General features: G+C 45.3%; 1 protein-coding gene across 1 annotated transcript; it reads left to right on the forward strand.

Moving 5' to 3' along the window:
• The first annotated feature begins 10178 nt into the window (after window positions 1-10178).
• Window positions 10179-12028, forward strand: LOC124664723 (glyoxylase I 4-like). The gene is made up of 3 exons (XM_047202173.1): window positions 10179-10345; window positions 10471-10579; window positions 11684-12028. Exons 1-3 carry the CDS (start codon window positions 10179-10181, stop codon window positions 12026-12028), a joined length of 621 nt encoding a protein of 206 aa, XP_047058129.1.
• Window positions 12029-17134: the final 5106 nt, after the last annotated feature.

The raw sequence follows: 17134 nt of genomic DNA on the forward strand, positions 1-17134 counted from the left end.
TCCACCCGCCGCCGCCCGCGCCCCGCCCGCGCGCCCTCCTCTCCGCCGCGCGCCCGGCCGGCCTTCTCTCCGCCCGCGCGCCCTCCTCTATGCCCGCCGACCCCGCCTTCCTCCTCTCGACCGCCACCGTCCGCGTGCGTCGGCCCCTTCCTCCTCGACCACCGCCGCGCCGCACGACGCCACCGGCCGTGTCGGCCCCCTCGACCGCCGCTTCTCCTCTCCGCCGCGGCAAGGTGAGCCGCCCCCTGGCCCCCCCTTTATTTTTTTTTCTCATATGTATTATTATTTTTTATATTTGTTAATTAGTGTATATATGTTAATTAGTATATTGTTAGTTATAGTTAGAAAAAAGTTAGAAAAAGTTATAATTAGTTATAATTAGTTATATTATTGTTAGTTATATTGTTAATTAGTATATTATAGTTAGAAAAAAGTTGTGAAAGAATATTTGTTAGAAATAAGTTATTCAAATTCAAATATTGAAATTTAAAAAGTTGTGAAAATTATATGTTAGAAATATTTACATGTTAGAATATAAATTAATATTTGTTAGATAAATTTTATTAGTTAGAAATATTTGTTAGTAAAAAAGCAGTGAAATTATATGTTAGAAATATTTGTTAGTAAAAAAGTAGTGAAGTCTTTTTATTTAGTACAATATCATGTTTTTTTATTTATATTAGTACATATATGAATAGTTTCGTAGCTACGATGCCGCGCCAGTCGCCGCGTCGGGGAAGGTCCATTCTGGAGCAGATGTTGTCGATGGGGGAAGTCCGGGACTGGGCTCCGCCGGGGTGGCACTGGGAGGTATTATCTTCCGGGGCGCGCACCTTGGTGCGGAATCCGGGTCCCGTCGTCGACCCGGATATTCTCTGGTGGAGGTCGCGTGGGCCACGGTCGTTTCAGAGGGAGCCGGCCCCGCCGGAGGTGGTAGCTCAGCGCATTATAGAGGAGGACGAGCACGTTCGCCGTTACATGTATGCGTTAGACACCATGTATAGGACCGGATGGTCAGTTATGCAGGGATCTCACATTAGCTATGACCCTGTTACTGTTCCGTGGCTTTGGGTGTTCAGCCGGCGCGGTTCAGCACCCGGTCGGCGCGGTTGAGAGGTTCTAGTAGTGATCGATGTATTAGGGTTAAATAAGATCTATGTACGCATGTAACTGCACTATCTGCTTTCAGCACTACATTATCGATCCTTAATTAATAACTATATATGCAACTCCAATTTCAGTTTTCTGCATTATCCTTAATTACTTAATATCTATATATGTGATAATACATGATGCTTCCGGCCTATAACTTTGCAAGTCATTGCAGAAAGCATGGAGGGACATAGAGACGAAGCCCGAGAAGAATTCATGGCTGACCTCATAGCCAAAGGTACTCTGGATGATAGCGGCGACGATATTCCGGATGATGGCGGTGATGATATCACCGCATCTTATTTGAATGACTCTGGTGAGGGAGCGGAGAATATTGACCGAGGAGAAGAGGGCTCCAGTGAGGAAGAAGATCATAATGGCACCGGTGATGGAACCGTAGTTATCACCGAGGTATATAAATTAAGCCGCTGCTGACTGGATGCATTAACTAATTTGTACTGACAATGAATTATTTATTTTTTAGCCCTCCCGATCGAGCACTTCTTCTGTAAAGTTAAAGCGAGGCCCGGCCAAAATGTTGAGCGACGGTGTTAGGCGCGACATCACAGAGATCGATGCGGGTGGTAAACCGATTGCTCCCGACAAGCATGCAAAGTTATTTATAAGTCAATGCGGAGTGCTTGTTAGGGACTGCATCCCGATCACCGTTCGAGAATGGCACAAGCCGAAGGGACTAGAGTCTGTCTCGCAGATGAAGCAGCTCAAGGTCTTTATATCGATGATGTAGCCAAACGCAGCCTTCTGACCAAGCTCATGGCACATTTCAACCTAGTACCTGCAGAGGAGGATGCCGCTAAAAAGGCAGAGATGGAGGAGGCAGTGAGGAAATTTGCTTTGAAGAAGATGGCTGAACTATTCAAGGCACACAAGAAAAGATTGCGCGGCCTTATCAAGGAAAAGAAGACTCCGAACAGTGAGAAGTTAAAAGATCACTGGAATGAATTCGTGAAGTACAACACGGAGTCAGAAGAATTTAAGAAAAGGTCGGACACAAATAAGGCAAATGCTGCGTTGAAGAAATATCACCAAATTTTGGGTCCAGGTGGCTACAGGGCTAACCGTCCTAAGTGGCAGGCAGCTGAGGCAGAACTGACCAGGAAAGGGATCCGATTAGGGACACACGGTTGGATCAAATGGATGAAGGAGTGGATCTACGGGATTGGGGGAAGGTTACACCCAGAAACAAGGAAGTGTATCTATAACAAAGCACATCTGAAGCACCCCATTGAAGCCCTGGAAAAAGCACATAAGGACGTGCAGGAGAGGAGGTTCTGGCCCGATAGAGAGGACGATGAGCTGACACGCGTCCTTGGGAACAAAGAACACGGCGGACGAACACGTGGCACAGAAGGCTCCGTTCCGTGGAAGTATGGCTTTGCTCCAGAAAGAAAGAGATTTCCTGATAAAAGCCATGAGAGGAGAAAGGCAAGGGAAACAGACCGCATAGCGTGCTTAGAGAGTTCTTTTAGCGTCATGCAAGTCCAATTTGCCAAAGTAACGGAAGTACTTACATCCCAGATGGCTCAGGGGCAACATGTAGATGCTGCATTGCTTGAAGCTATCGTTCCTGATGCAGCCCGACCTTCGGTCTTCGCCACATCATATGCATCGACGCCGACACGTCACGCAAAGGTGATTCTTCTCCTTTATGCGTGCATACAATTACCTATGTGGAATGGTATGCTACTTCATCCTCCGTCATATGACCATGATAGGAATACATCGCCAAGTACGGAGGAAGTGGAAGACGCCATGGATGCTCGAGGACTGAAGGCCGAGGTCATGGAAACATGGAAGAAGCTCCAGGCGCAGCTACACCGGAGTCTCCGGCCTCGCCGACTCACATCGGAGTCTCCGGCCCATGAAGATAAACACCGGAGTCTCCGGCCTACATACATGAGAGTCTCCGGACTAAGTGAGGCGCCTACCACAAGTCAATTCGGGCCAAGTCCCATGTACCCCCCTTGTATGCCTAAACTACCCCTCCTTAGTGGCTCCCTATATATAGGCTCCCACCTCCCCCTTCATTAGGATAGAGTTCAACTTGAGAGAACCTAGGCTTATGCCTCCACCATCCCTTTGGGATTAAGGAAACCCCCTCCTCTCTTAGACACAAATCTATGAGTTGTATCAAGGCACTCCTTATATGATTTATCTTTCGCACTTGTGATTCTACCGCGGTCTCTCACACGTGTGACTCCGTAGATCGTATATCGGTCTTTCTCTCGGGGATTCTACCTCGTGTCTCTCCTTGAGGGATTCTATCGTGATAGTGGTTCGGGCTATCGGGAGTAAACCGGAATTGTATCGGGTTGTGTTGCGTGCGTTCGCCGTGTTCTTCGTGTTCATCCCTCACCCCCTCTTGTTCTTGGTCAATTCGTGAAATCGGGCCACAACCGAGCCCTTAGGGCTTGTTCAGTTCCGCTGCAATCTCAACACCGGAAAAGCAGCGTAGCTTCCACTCAGCAGGATCATATTGATGATGAGGTGGTCGAGCCTCCTCGCTACCCCCCCCGCCCCCGTGGATGATCTCACTGAGAGCCGTCCTTGTGAGCTACATGTTAATTGTTTCAACCTATCCTTCAAGGCGGCGGTCGACATTTTCTTACCTACAAGGACTTACCATTGCCATCCGGTCCCATACGACTTTGCTGTTGTGATGGCAGATTATGAGCAGTTGGTCCTTGAGCAACCAGCAGGTGAAGATGGGGAAATCAATGAACTGGGACAAATCCGTAGAACCACCGTTCAATGGCGGAAGGAGAACATTGTGTTTCCAGGTTCGAAGCCAAGCATGCCACCTCCATCTCGTTCTAAGCCTCCTCCGCGTGAGAATACTCCGCCGCAGACTCCTCCCCGTGAGAATACTCCGCCGCAGTCTCCTCCGCGTGATGATTCTCCTCTGCACGATGATGATTCTCCTGTGCGTGATGATTGTCCTGTGCATGAGTCGTCTCCTCAGGCTTCGCCGTCTCCTAAGCAAAACAGGAAGAGTAGTACCGCGGCAAGTATTGAAGCTCCAAACAGATCATCAGCTCCAAACAAATCATCAGCTCCGAAGAGGGCCAAGACTCCACAGTTGTTACCAAATGAGATGACTGATGAGCAAAAGGTGTTTCTTGCGCCAAAGAAGCCTCCAAAGTTTTTTATACCACCAAATATAGTGAAGCACTTTGCCGAGATGAGACAAAAGAGAGCTGAGCTGAGAAGTGATTATGACCGCTCTCTTGGACAGTCCTCTAGAGCGAGCAAAGCGAAAAAAGTCGCCCACCTTGGACAACAGGAAAATCAGTCCATACCCCTCTTCGTCGTGCATTCGTATGATGATCCAGAGACGGCATCGATGATCGAACGGGCGGCTAGAGGTCAGGGAGCAGATGTTTAGTATGAAGATTACTATCCAACGGCTCAAGTCGTAAACAAGTATAGATACAGAAATGATCTCGTCAAACCTGGCCAGCTCGCGCGTCTAGGGACTCACATGCGAAGGTTGCATGAATGGTACCTGCAAGCCTGTCGAAAGTCTGAACGCTACCTCACGGTCGTACTTAGAGATGAGCATTACTTCCGGGGGAAGGAGGAGATAAACCTTGATCTTGAAGAACTATTTCAGTTATTCAACCAAGACGCCCTCGACAAAGCTGTCATCAGTTGCTACTTCCTGTAAATGATTTATTTATGTAATTAAGTCTGTAGCTTAGCTCATTCATTTGCACTAACAATTATCCTCACTATATTTTTTGTGTACACTATATATTAGTTATGCAGAATGAAGATGCTCGAATGCAAAAGAGACAAGCTCCATGACATCGGGTTCATTGACCCAAAAATAGTTCATGAAGTTACGGTTCGACAGTACGCCAAGGACACAGAGGACAACATGCAATTGTTTGCACAAAAGCAAGCAGACAAAGAGGATATATTCTTTCCCTACAACTTCAAGTGAGTGTTATAACATACATTATGCTTGTGCAGCTTCCACTTTATTCTGCTAATCAATGAGCTATGCTTGTGCAGCTTCCACTTTATTCTCCTAATCATTGAGCTTAAGAAAGGAGTCGTACTTGTCATGGACTCGAAACGCAAAGAACATGCGGAATGGGCGAACATGGCTGCGCTGCTCCACAGGTAATTTCAATCAATTTCGTATCGGCATCTTCATCTGTTCTCATTCAACGATATCATCAACTAATCAATAACTCATTTACTCATTTTTTCTTTGCCAGGTAGGGCTTAGAAACGGTTCATCAATATTGTTCCGGGTCAATGGAAACCGGAGCTTACATTAAAGATTACCCTGTAAGTAGTACTATATATATATAGCTATGTCCGTGAATCTCTTTGATATTTTGTTTCAATACGATGCTTGATTACTACTTTGATCGAACTATTTTTTCGTGAAGTGTATGAGGCAGGAACAAGGGAATAACTTATGTGGATACTACGTCTGCGACTTCATTCGTGAGATGGCTGTTCACAGGTGTGCGGACGACACTATACACCACTCTCGTGTATGTGAACAAATATTCACAATTAAGCTTATTTTATTACCATCAATTGTATTGAGTTCCATTCATATATATTGATCTCCTTTTTTTAATATAGATGCTACGCTTGCGGGACTCTCTCATAACGGAGGATCGCATACGAGCAATCCAAGAGGAACTCGCGAGATTCTTTCTTGACGAGGCCATTGCCAAAGATGGAGAATACCATCGGGAGTTCATATATATGAACTATTAGGATTATGAATATATAGATATGATACCTTTGGTCCCGACTTTATATATTGTAAACATGCATTACTTGTATTGTATTTCATGACGATGTTTTGTGGTTTCTTGAATGATGTATATATGCATTGCTGAAACTCAGCCGCGGCAGAGAAACGCTGCTCCACCCTAAACCTGTGCCGCGGCAGAGAAACTGGACGTTTCCCTGCCGCGGGAGAAAGCCTCCAGGCCCGGTTCGTACCACGAACCGGGACCAATGGTCCTCCACCACGAGCCCCCTGGCTGCACCACGTGGCGGGGCCTTCGGACCCGGTGCATATTTAAACCGGGACTAAAGGGAGGACCCTTTAATCCCGCCTGGTTGATCCCGGTTCGAAAACCGGGCCTGTAGCCCCAAATGAACCGGGACTGAAGCCCCTTTTTCCACTAGTGCTACTATATGATACCATGCATTACGGAGATAGTATCATACACTACTACTGTATGCATGATACTACCCATTGTGTCTAGGGGTGGTATCATGAACTTGAACGTATGCATGATACTAATGAATTATATTTCCCACTGTGACCAATCTAATCATCATGTAAGTATATTTTTACGTACTATTTCCAAATGAGGACGTGGTCACATACCCACCAAATTACCAGATCCTCATGCAAAAAACAACACCACCACAATCAGAGTGAACGATCACGATCCTGGATGGCTCCGAAGGGCCCTCCCCCACCCACAAACCCTAGCGACCAAGGCCTTCTCCTCCTCACCAGCCGTTGCCTCCGCTAGCGCCGGCGGTGGCGGTCTCGCCTGGCTGTCGAAGACAAAGGGCGGGGATGGCACGACCATCAACCTTCCCTCGCGCGGGAGGGTAGACAAGGGTGCAGGTGAAGTCCAGGTCGTGGGGCGGTGGCGCTCGTCTAGTGCGGTGCCCGCCGGCGGCAGCAAGGCGCAACGGAGGCTGAGGCGACGCACGCGATGGTGTGTACGTGCGACTGCTCAATTCCCCATGGCGTCGTCCTAGGGATCGATCCCATTTGGCCATCGCTACGAGAGCCGATCTAGGGCTCACCTTTGGGCTCATCTGGGCCTGGAGGTTGGCCTGCTCCTTCTGCTCGACGGCCGGTTGTGAGGGGACTGCTGGTTCGGATGAATAAAGGTGGAGGTCCTAGGATCCCTCTTATGTGAAGATGGATACTTTCCTGCTTTGGGCACTTCTTGATCTAGCCGGAGTGGTGAGTTCCGGAAGGCTCCACCGACGAATGTAATGGCACACCTTATGCCTGGAGTTTGCTGGATCGGGTGGTATTCGCTCTTGCGCACCCATGCTTTTATTCTGGCTATTTGGTTCGGGAGGGAACGGTGCGAAGGTGTGATCTTTCTTTCCATCTGGAGACATTTTTCTCCATAAAACTTTTATTCCGGCCGTTTGGTTCTAGAGGGAGCGGCACGAAGCTGTGTTCTTTCTTTCCATCTGGAAACATTTTTCTCCATGGAAAAGTTAGAGGCGGATAATACCATGAGTGCCGGATTGGAGTACTAGCAATGGAGGTTCAATTCTCTATGCCATTGAGGGACTTGCTTGGTTCTGGGGTTTCGCAACAACAGTATGAAAGTGGGGGCGGTAACTCAGGTGAAGGTCAGAGTCTTACCTTCCAGGGTGAAAATCTAAGGTCTGGTCTTATCTGGTTGTGTCTGGCAATTGCCTTGTTGGAGGCATTGTTTTGAGAGCGGGAATTATTTTCAGGGTCAAAATCTAAGATCTTTGATCGGTCGACGGCAGCGCTTGTGCACGTACTGCTCGCTTCTTGGAGGCGTCGCTTTTGGAGAGCCTGAAAGTTCATGTGTTATCTTGGTGGTGGATGTATTGTTCCTGCTAGGGCAGGAATATCTTAGCGAAACTTTTGTTTTCTTAGTTCCTTTTCCTATTTTTGGATATGTGTATCCGTTCTGCAATTAGAACATTGCGTTGTTACGGGGGCTGGGTGTTGGTATCTATCGATATTAATATATTTCTTTTATCGAAAATATATATGTATCCTCCTGTGTACTATTCACGAGAATTTCCGCTAGCTTCTCAATCGTGGATGTTTCTATTCTATTTTACGGGCAAACATTTTCAATTGTTATAAAATACTGTAGTTAATTATTTTTACCCCATAAACTAAAACAAATCAGAAGTTTGTTTTCTTTTCTCACAGAAGGTTCAATTTTGGAATGATTGGATACCAAACCTTCAGGGCCTGAAACAGCTGTTTAGTATACTTTCAAGTGCTTGTTGGCAAGTAGCCGATGTTCAAGCTTTTGTGCGCTGGGTGCCATGGAGTGACCTGACGAGGCAGGGAGACATACTTGATAAGACTTCCACATGGTTCACGTACGTACATATATAGCCACAACGACAAAAACGTGCGCTGTCAATGATATCAAACCCAGTCAGCAAATCGAGCCAACTCCATACAACGCGTAGGCTTGGCGTGGGAGGCACAGATCGATGGATGCCATGATAGCGATGCTTCTGTTTTTCTCGAGAATGATAGCAACATCCCAGCGACATTGTATGCTCGCGGAAACTATAAATGGAGGCCCAGACAGCCCTTTACTTTTAGAAAATCGAAAATTATATTTCAAAGTTCTAAAAGTTACAAAAATAGCAATTCTTGATGTAGCCAATGACAAATGTGTGCACATTTCAATATTATATAACTTGTAAGATTTTTTTCATATTTATGTGCTACTTATGTTCATAAAAAGATGTCAGATATTTGTTTAAATTCGGATGTATTTATACACTAAATAATGTCCATGCATGTCCAGATGCATGTAAGTTTAGACAAACTTGCGACATCGTTTTATAAACGGAGGGAGTATGATACATCATTGGCAGGGAGACATGCTCAATATAAGGAACTTCACGTTAGAATATTGGGTGTGTCTATGTCTAAGTTGATTGAGATTTTCTTAAGTCTCAGTCAATTCAGAAAATTACAACTGCAGTTTAAAGAAAAGTGCAACTCGGTCTAGTTGCACATTTCTGGCAGAAAAGTGCAATTGCACTTTTTAAACAGAAAAGTGCAACTCAAACACTTTTTTTTAATTGACTTAGACTTAAGAAAATCTCAGTTGACTGAGACATAGCAAAACCGTAGAATATTTGCACCATTGTAGGAGATTATAAAAGAGGTGAGAGTCAACGGAGGATCAAATCTCCGATCCCGTGGGTGTTGCCAAACCATGTCACATAGATGCTCCCAGCGCAGTCGTGTTATGCTACCAAAAGGTTCGACTAGTGCTAGTACCATGGCTGAACGGCGATGCTACCATGCGTCGGAGCAGGCTTCATTTTTTTTTTTTTTGCATAACTTTTTATATGTTGCTAACATTAATATCTAAAAAAGGCTACAACTTTACAACTATTTTGCACCATATGTTATGCGGATTTGCATCATAGTAGTAAATTATTTTTGCCACAAAGTAGCAAAATTATTACTATGAGGTCTCTGGTGAGTCTTTGGCGAAATAGGGTTTGCTACAATAGTTTTGTGTTTTTGCTACGGTAGAACAAATGTTTTGGTACGAGAACTCCCAGTGATAGTCTCCAACTATGTCTCCGACGAAATCTGTTTTACTACTTTAGCACAATTTTATTTTCTCCGGCGATGTCCTTGACGCGAGGTCGGTTTTGATACAATAGCAACAATCTTTTGCTTCCATGTTTGTGGCGAGGTCTGTGTTTTCCTTTTGTTTCATGGGTGAAAAAGATGTGGTTAATTTCGGCTTCTGGCACCTTCGCGTATTTTATACGCAGCTCACAGGCTTGTCCTGTAGCAGAGTGCTCTTATCTCAGCCTAGTCATCTGAACCCTTCCGACCACTACCAGCTGGTGCACATGCGCTCGCTGCTCTCTCGATCGCTATATATACGTTGCTCTAGGTATCTCGCAGATCACACCCACGGTCCACACAGCCACTAGCTAGCTCCCATCCATCCACATATATAGTTCGTATCTCACTCTCCGTCGGTGCCGTACGTTCCTTTGTTTTCTCCGGCCCACACTCTCCTCCCTCGCCTCCGGCGAGTGCGTCTTCACAGAAGTTTTCGTGCGCCGACGCACCGGCCGGCCACATTTCCACCGAGTCTCGGCGGCGTGGTCGTACGTGCTGACTCGGCAGTCGTTGGTCGATTTGCAGCGAGTTTGGCTCAGTTACCTTGTTGGGTCGGCGCCGTCTCGTCGGAGAAGAAGAAACACGTACGTACGTTATCCAGGAGAACGATATGGTGAACACGAAGGCGGCGGCGCAGGGCGGGGGGCTGCGGCTGGCGTCGCTGAACCACATCTCGGTGGTGTGCCGGTCCCTGGAGAGCTCGCTGGCGTTCTACTGCGACGTGCTCGGCTTCTTCCCCATCCGCCGACCAGGATCCTTCGACTTCGACGGGGCATGGTATGTATACGTGCGTCCGTAGGCTCGTTTTTCATCACCGTCGGTCTCGATCGGTGAAGTACATACCTATACCACTGTCCTCGATCGATCTGATGAAATTATGGTGGATTGATTTGTCTACCCAGGCTGTTCAACTTCGGGATCGGCGTGCATCTGCTGCAGGCGGAGGACCCAGAGAGCATGCCGCCCAAGAAGACCGAGATCGACCCCAAGGACAACCACATCTCCTTCACTGTAAGCACCAACATATAAGCAATACCATGCCTTTACCCATGCACTTGTTCAGCTCTTATACCCCTATTCACGGCTAGATGCATGTTCGTAAGTGATAGACAAAAGAAAACTAGACAGTGGGCATTGGCAAATCCCTTCCTTTTTACTGGGTGGACATTGGCGACTCGCTAGCCATGTTTCTGAGATGTAAACTCTTGTAGAAAGTAGAAACAAAGTCCATGTGACGCAATGGAGTTGGTACCCAGGGCACACATGCTATATGGTATATGCATGCTACCCCATCTGGGAATACTCTACTAATTGGAAGGGAGTGCCAAATCACGGTTGCCACCTAATAGCCCTTTACGCCCTGAATCTTCCATATATCGTTGGGAGAGATTTCTCTCTTCTTTATTCTACTGCTTAGTTCAACTTGCAGATGTGTGTCTCCGTTCTGATAGTATTTCTGAATGCATGTGTCCAACATATCTCGATCCAGTGATCATTGGTTCCAGCTCAACTGAACAAGTAACCTATACACGCTACACAGGGCATGATATCAACATAGCTGAATGCATAGGACCGGGAGATCTGGATTTTAAAATAAAATTAAGTTTTCCCACGCAGGCAGGAGGTACTCATGCTTCCATGCATGTCCAACCTAGCTTGACCTCACAGATAATAACAAAGAAGTCTCTGCCTTGATCCATGCACAGTGCGGCACTCCATCATGAGTTAACTGTATATATCCTGTTTAGTACCTGTTCAGGTAGTGAATGCAGTACCGTGTCACTGTCTGCTCAGGTAGTGGTACCTGTACAGTTGGATCGGCGGTGTGTAGAACTGCAGATACATAATTCTCTTGTCTGCATGCACTCGAAAACGATGCTCCATCCATAGCACCCGTGACACACGGTGCCACGGCGGATCGCACGGATGAGCTGGCCAATGTGACAAGTCACATGCACAAACACCTCTCGGCATATAGTGCCTTGTGTTTTAAATGTCCAATAGGATCTGTGATGTGATAGCTTGCGACACGGTCTATCCAATGACGATAGGTTTCATCTGTGGCTGTGGATGGTTAATTAGTTCATGCGATGACATGTCATGTCTACCGTGCAGTGCGAGAGCTTGGAGGTGGTCCAGCGGCGGCTCAAGGAGATGGGCATCCGGTACGTGCAGCGGCGGGTGGAGGAGGGCGGTATCTACGTGGACCAGCTCTTCTTCCACGACCCCGACGGCTTCATGGTCGAGGTCTGCACCTGCGACAACCTCCCCGTCATCCCCCTCGTGCCCACGCCGATCTGCAAGAGGGCCGCCGCCGCCTCCAAGCAGCAGTTCACTGTCCCGGCAGTGGCCGTGTCGGATCCCGCACCGGCAAAAACTACCGGCGGCGGATGCGTCGGCGAGGAGGTCGCTGCTAGCGCAATGATGGCATGCCCGGAGCAAGCCTGCATGCAGGTCTAGCACTCCTGTCATTCCAAGATGGGACGTTTTGACCAAGTGTCGACCAGATTTGTTCATGTTTCGTTGCCCGTGATTAGTTGTATTTAGTGTCCTTTGTTTCCATTATATCTTCGAGTACGTAAAATGGCCCATTGTATTGGTATATGCATCTTCAGGTATAGCGAGCGATCTGCGGAGATCCATTGATCTCTTGCCTACAGTCACAGAGAGTGTTAGCAAGTTGCTTTGCACATGTATATTTATGTTTGCTAAGATCTGTTCATTCAGGAGGGTATCACTCCACATGTATTATTTATCTATCTGCAGAAAAATAATCTAGCATCTGTCTACTCACAGGACAGGATTCAGTGTGATCTCCTTTTGCAACTAATTCGTAATTGCACCCTGCATGCACAGCCTGTGTTTATCTTCCAGCCCTTGCTTGAAAGCCAGGCTACAATTCCTCACCAAATGTGCACTATCATGATAACAGTAGGATGTATAGTTGTATAATAAATTAATACTCCTAATTCTTTTGTTCGCTTTAATATCTCTCCACCCTTCAAAAATAAGCAAGGAAACAGTTGCTCCGCATGAGTTATTATTTCGACAACAAACAAACAATTAGGACAATTATACAACATACGTGCAGCATCATGAGAGGACGTGCTATGGTACAATTAGTTGGCAAGGGTTTATGCTGGCTCGCTGATCTGGTATACCACTACGCCCAATTAGGATCCATGTTGGCATGTGAAGTCAACCTGTTTGGCATTTTTGTTTCTTCTTCGGTCGATTAAGTAGCCTTTCGGGCCTGCAGCGAATGTATAACGTAACTTGCATGTCATGGCACTTAGTTGCATGGTGCATGATAAAAATAGTTATAACCTAGTGAAGTCAAAGCGCATGCGGATCAGAAGAAGACTTAGAATGTACTCCATTCCGTCAATCCTACCTTGAAATTATTATTGAACATTAAACCGCAGTGTTACTTGCCAACTTAGAATGTACTACATTCCATTATTCCGTCAAACCTACCTTCAAATTCTTGCCAGCGTTCAAGAATACTGGAGAGACTAACTTCACACCTACATCTGCAAAACCTATATGCACATTCACATGGATATGCATGTCTGATAGATTTCTTCAATCTGCATTGGTCAATATTCCTGTGATTGAACAACGAACCACGAACCGGTACGTGTCTAGGGACACGGGCAATCGGGCCGGAGACGATAGGCAAAGTAAACACATCTAGGGTTTCCGTCCCCCTCGTGTGCGATGCCACCGAGTTCGCCTCCGGTGGCTTTAGGGCCTTGGAGGTGTGGCGGTCCTAGGCCTCTTGCCAGCGGGAGGGTTCTCGTTCTTTATTTACATCAACTTTAGTGTTTTTTTCGGGGTGTTGAGGCGTCGGCTAAATCTTGAAGTCAGAATAAGGTTCCCCCCATCCTATACTCGTTGTGGTGGGGCATCTACCGGCGGAGGACGCGTGGAGTTGTGTGCCCGGGAGATCTCCTAGGTTCCGATCGGTTTTTGTATTCATTGGTATGATTTGAGGTCCTTCTATTCCGATCTACAGTTATCAGCATTGACAATTATTGTTGCTATGGTGTGCTGGTCCTTTGGAGGCTTAGTACGATGACTTCTTGTTTGTCTACTATTACAAGCCCTACTACGACAAGCTTTGCCTGGATCTGTTGATGGTGCAGCAAGGACGGCGGCGCGCCTTTGGCTCGCATTAGTGTTTGTAGTCGTTATTGTCTATTTGTAATTTTTTATTTATTTTGAGACTATTTGTACTACTGTTGACAACTATTAATAGATCGGCGGGATTTTCACAAAAAATAATTTGCCACGATTGATCCTTGGTAGTCTTCAGGCAGCATGCACGGTCCCACCATGTTGGTTATTGAGAAACGGGTCCGGCCCAAGTTTAACGAGGAAGGAAGTAACACTCTCTTGACTCTTGGCCTGGAGCTGCCTATAAATGGGCAGAATTTGTCGCGACACATTAACTTAGGTGTATAATTTCCTTGATATAAATTTCAATTTTATTTCTATTTTAAATAAATGTGAATATGGAAAAAATATTGTTATCTCAAGAAAAACATTATTGTTTCTTATCTATGCCCATATATTTTATAGTAATTATTTACGGGCACTGAATAAAAATTTCATGTATTTTTAGTTTAACTAGCAGAGTGCCCCTCGCAGATGCGAAGGAAAGTGGCTGAAGTTTATTTCGCATCGCACTATATAAAATTTTATATTATTCTATTAGGATCTCACTATATAAACTTATGTTATATTACTTTATTACAATTGAAAAAGTTCTCCTCTAAAAAAATAATTCTCTGCTCACTATAAGTATTATGATAAATAAAATATCATTTGTGCGAGAAACAAATTTAATCATCTTTAATTTGCGTGCGAACTATTAATGTCACCATAAAAAGTAACATCACAGTGCCCAATATGTGGTTTTTGTACATGGTAATTTTAGATTTTTATCCATAATTAAATTTATATTGCAAGCTAGAGTGTACTCGCAGGAGCGGAGCCAGGATTTGGACATAGAAGGGTGATGGAGACGACACTCTCGTACTCTATATAATATACACGCATATGAAGCCTCGCATATAATAACATGTATAGCAGTTAACACTGAACCTACAATAGTTGAATCTAAAATTTCGACGAGAATTCTAGAGACTGAATCAGGTGGCTTAGTAAAAAACAGTCTGTCCTATTTCTTTCCAATCATTGTTATTAAACTACGGAAGTATACCTGAACTGAAACAAAAGGTAAATTAGATCTACATCTATTATCTGAACGCACGTAGGCATTACATAGCAGGCAAGACGATTAGAAGTAGTTCGCGTATATACCTTGAAAAATTGGTCCGGTGGTGGCTGATACGTTTACTGAACTAGACGGTGGCGTCACGCGCAGAGACAAAAGCGATTAGCTGCGGCCGTCACGGCATCGCTTGGTCCCTGGTGCCTGAATTGCGATGGGATAGCGCCTAGTGGAGGAGACAAGAGCAACACAGGTTGCAGGCACATCGTCACGGAAATCGACTGTCGACGCCTCAATCGGAGCGGCGGCTGACGGCAATGCCCTATGCGGCGGCGCCATTAGAGCGAAGTCGGGAGTTCATTCTCGAGTCCCTGGAGATGAGGACGAAACGTTTTTGTTGCTCATAAACTTGGGGCCTTTTTCTTTCTTTCGGGCTTATTATTTTCTTGGGCTTGGGCCGTTTTTTTTTTAGAGAAACCACACTATATTAAGCAAAGCAAGCCCGCCTCATAAAAACCTTCCAGCCCCTTTCGGTGGCCAGTCCTATACACCGACCAGGTCGGCGCCGATGCGGGTTGCCGCACACCCTGGTCGGGTACTGGGCCTGGCCCATTTAGCGTTTTGTTCGTTTCGCCTTCGTTTTCTCTCTTTTTCTTTTTTTGTTTTTCCGTTTTCTGTTTTATTTTCTTTTTCTTTCTGTTTATTTTTTCTTTTGTTCAAATTGAAAAAGTCTATATTCGAAAAATGTTTAAATTTGAAAAATGTTTAAATTTGAGAATTACTAAAATTGTTCAATATGAAAACTGTTCAAATTCAAAAATTGTTCAAATATGAAAATCGTTCATATTCGAAATTGTTCAAATATGAAATTTGTTCAAATTCGAAAAAAATTCTAATATGGAAATCGTTCAGATTTGAAAATTGTTCAAATATAAAATTTGTTCAAATTCAGAAATGCACAAAAAGAGAAAAAAAGGCTTACTCGATGTTGAGTCGCGGCCGTTTAGAGAAAACGGTTCGGCAAACTTAATGGGCCAAGCCCACGAAGGTGGAGGGGGTGTGCGGCGACTGTGTTCCGTGCCGACCAGCTCGGTGTATATCACCTCCCCCTTTCGGTACCCTGGAAGAAAAAGGATGCGTCTGAAAACTTGCCCGCGACCAAAACAGAGTATGGTTACAACATAAGCTCGGATGCAGCAATAGCCGATGCGCAGATCGGTGTTGCACCCCATAACACACCAGACACACCAGATTTCCCAAGCTGAGCTAGACTATGAGCCACCCTATTACTAACACGGCCAACCTTAGACACAGAGATGTAACTGAAGGTCCTTAAGAGTTCCCGAGCTTCCTCATATAGGCACCATGACATTGACCGGTCCAAAACAGACTGAGACAGAACTCGAGTCGCACGGAGGCAGTCCGATTCCAGGGAAGCAGGCCATCTCCGAAGGTCAATGAGTTGCTTAAGACCAGCTATTATCGCATGTATCTCAGCTTCTTCCGCACACATGCAATCATGGATCGGTTTCCACTCTGAGAGAATGACCCTGCCTTCATGATCCCTAATGATAATACCAATTCCTGCCTTTTTGGAGATTGCGTCCCAACCTGCATCGACATTTGCTTTAGGAAAACGCTTCACATCGGCCGACCGATCGCGTCGCTCGATCGGTCGCTCCAGCCTCAGCGTATGTTAATTACTAATCTATCCGCTCACGCCACCCGCATGCACGGCAGAACTGGAGCAGCCGCACGCCACCGGTCAGGCTCGCCCGCGCTTGGCTAGCATGCATGCACTGCGGTACCTGCTGCTGCATCGCACATGGCCTAGGTGGCTGGTTAAACTAGCTAATAAATAGAACTGTATGCAGTATGCTAATACACCTACCTTGCTAGCTTTGCTGCTGCCGCCACATGCACGTATATATAGCTGGCTGGCTGCTAAATTATTTTGTTGAAATTATAGTTTACTATTTGTTGGGAACACCTAAATTTTATGTGGAATTTGTTTTTAATTGTTGTTGTAAATATAATAGTGATTTGTTGTAAATATATCTTGGCAACAAAAATATTAGTTTGAGATTTTTTTGTTGAAATTATTGTTTACTATTTGTTGTAAACACTTAAATTTATGTGGAATTTGTTTCTAAATATTGTTGTAAATATATTAGTGATTTGTTGTAAAAATATCTTGGCACAGAAATACTAATTTGAGATTTTTTTTGTTGAAATTATTGTTTACTATTTGTTGTAAACACCTAAATTTTATGTGGAATTTGTTTTTAATTGTTGTTGTAAATACATTAGTGGTTTGTTGTAAAGAT

This window comes from Lolium rigidum, chromosome 6, assembly GCF_022539505.1.
Source record: "Lolium rigidum isolate FL_2022 chromosome 6, APGP_CSIRO_Lrig_0.1, whole genome shotgun sequence".
In the NCBI taxonomy this organism is placed as follows: domain Eukaryota; kingdom Viridiplantae; phylum Streptophyta; class Magnoliopsida; order Poales; family Poaceae; genus Lolium; species Lolium rigidum.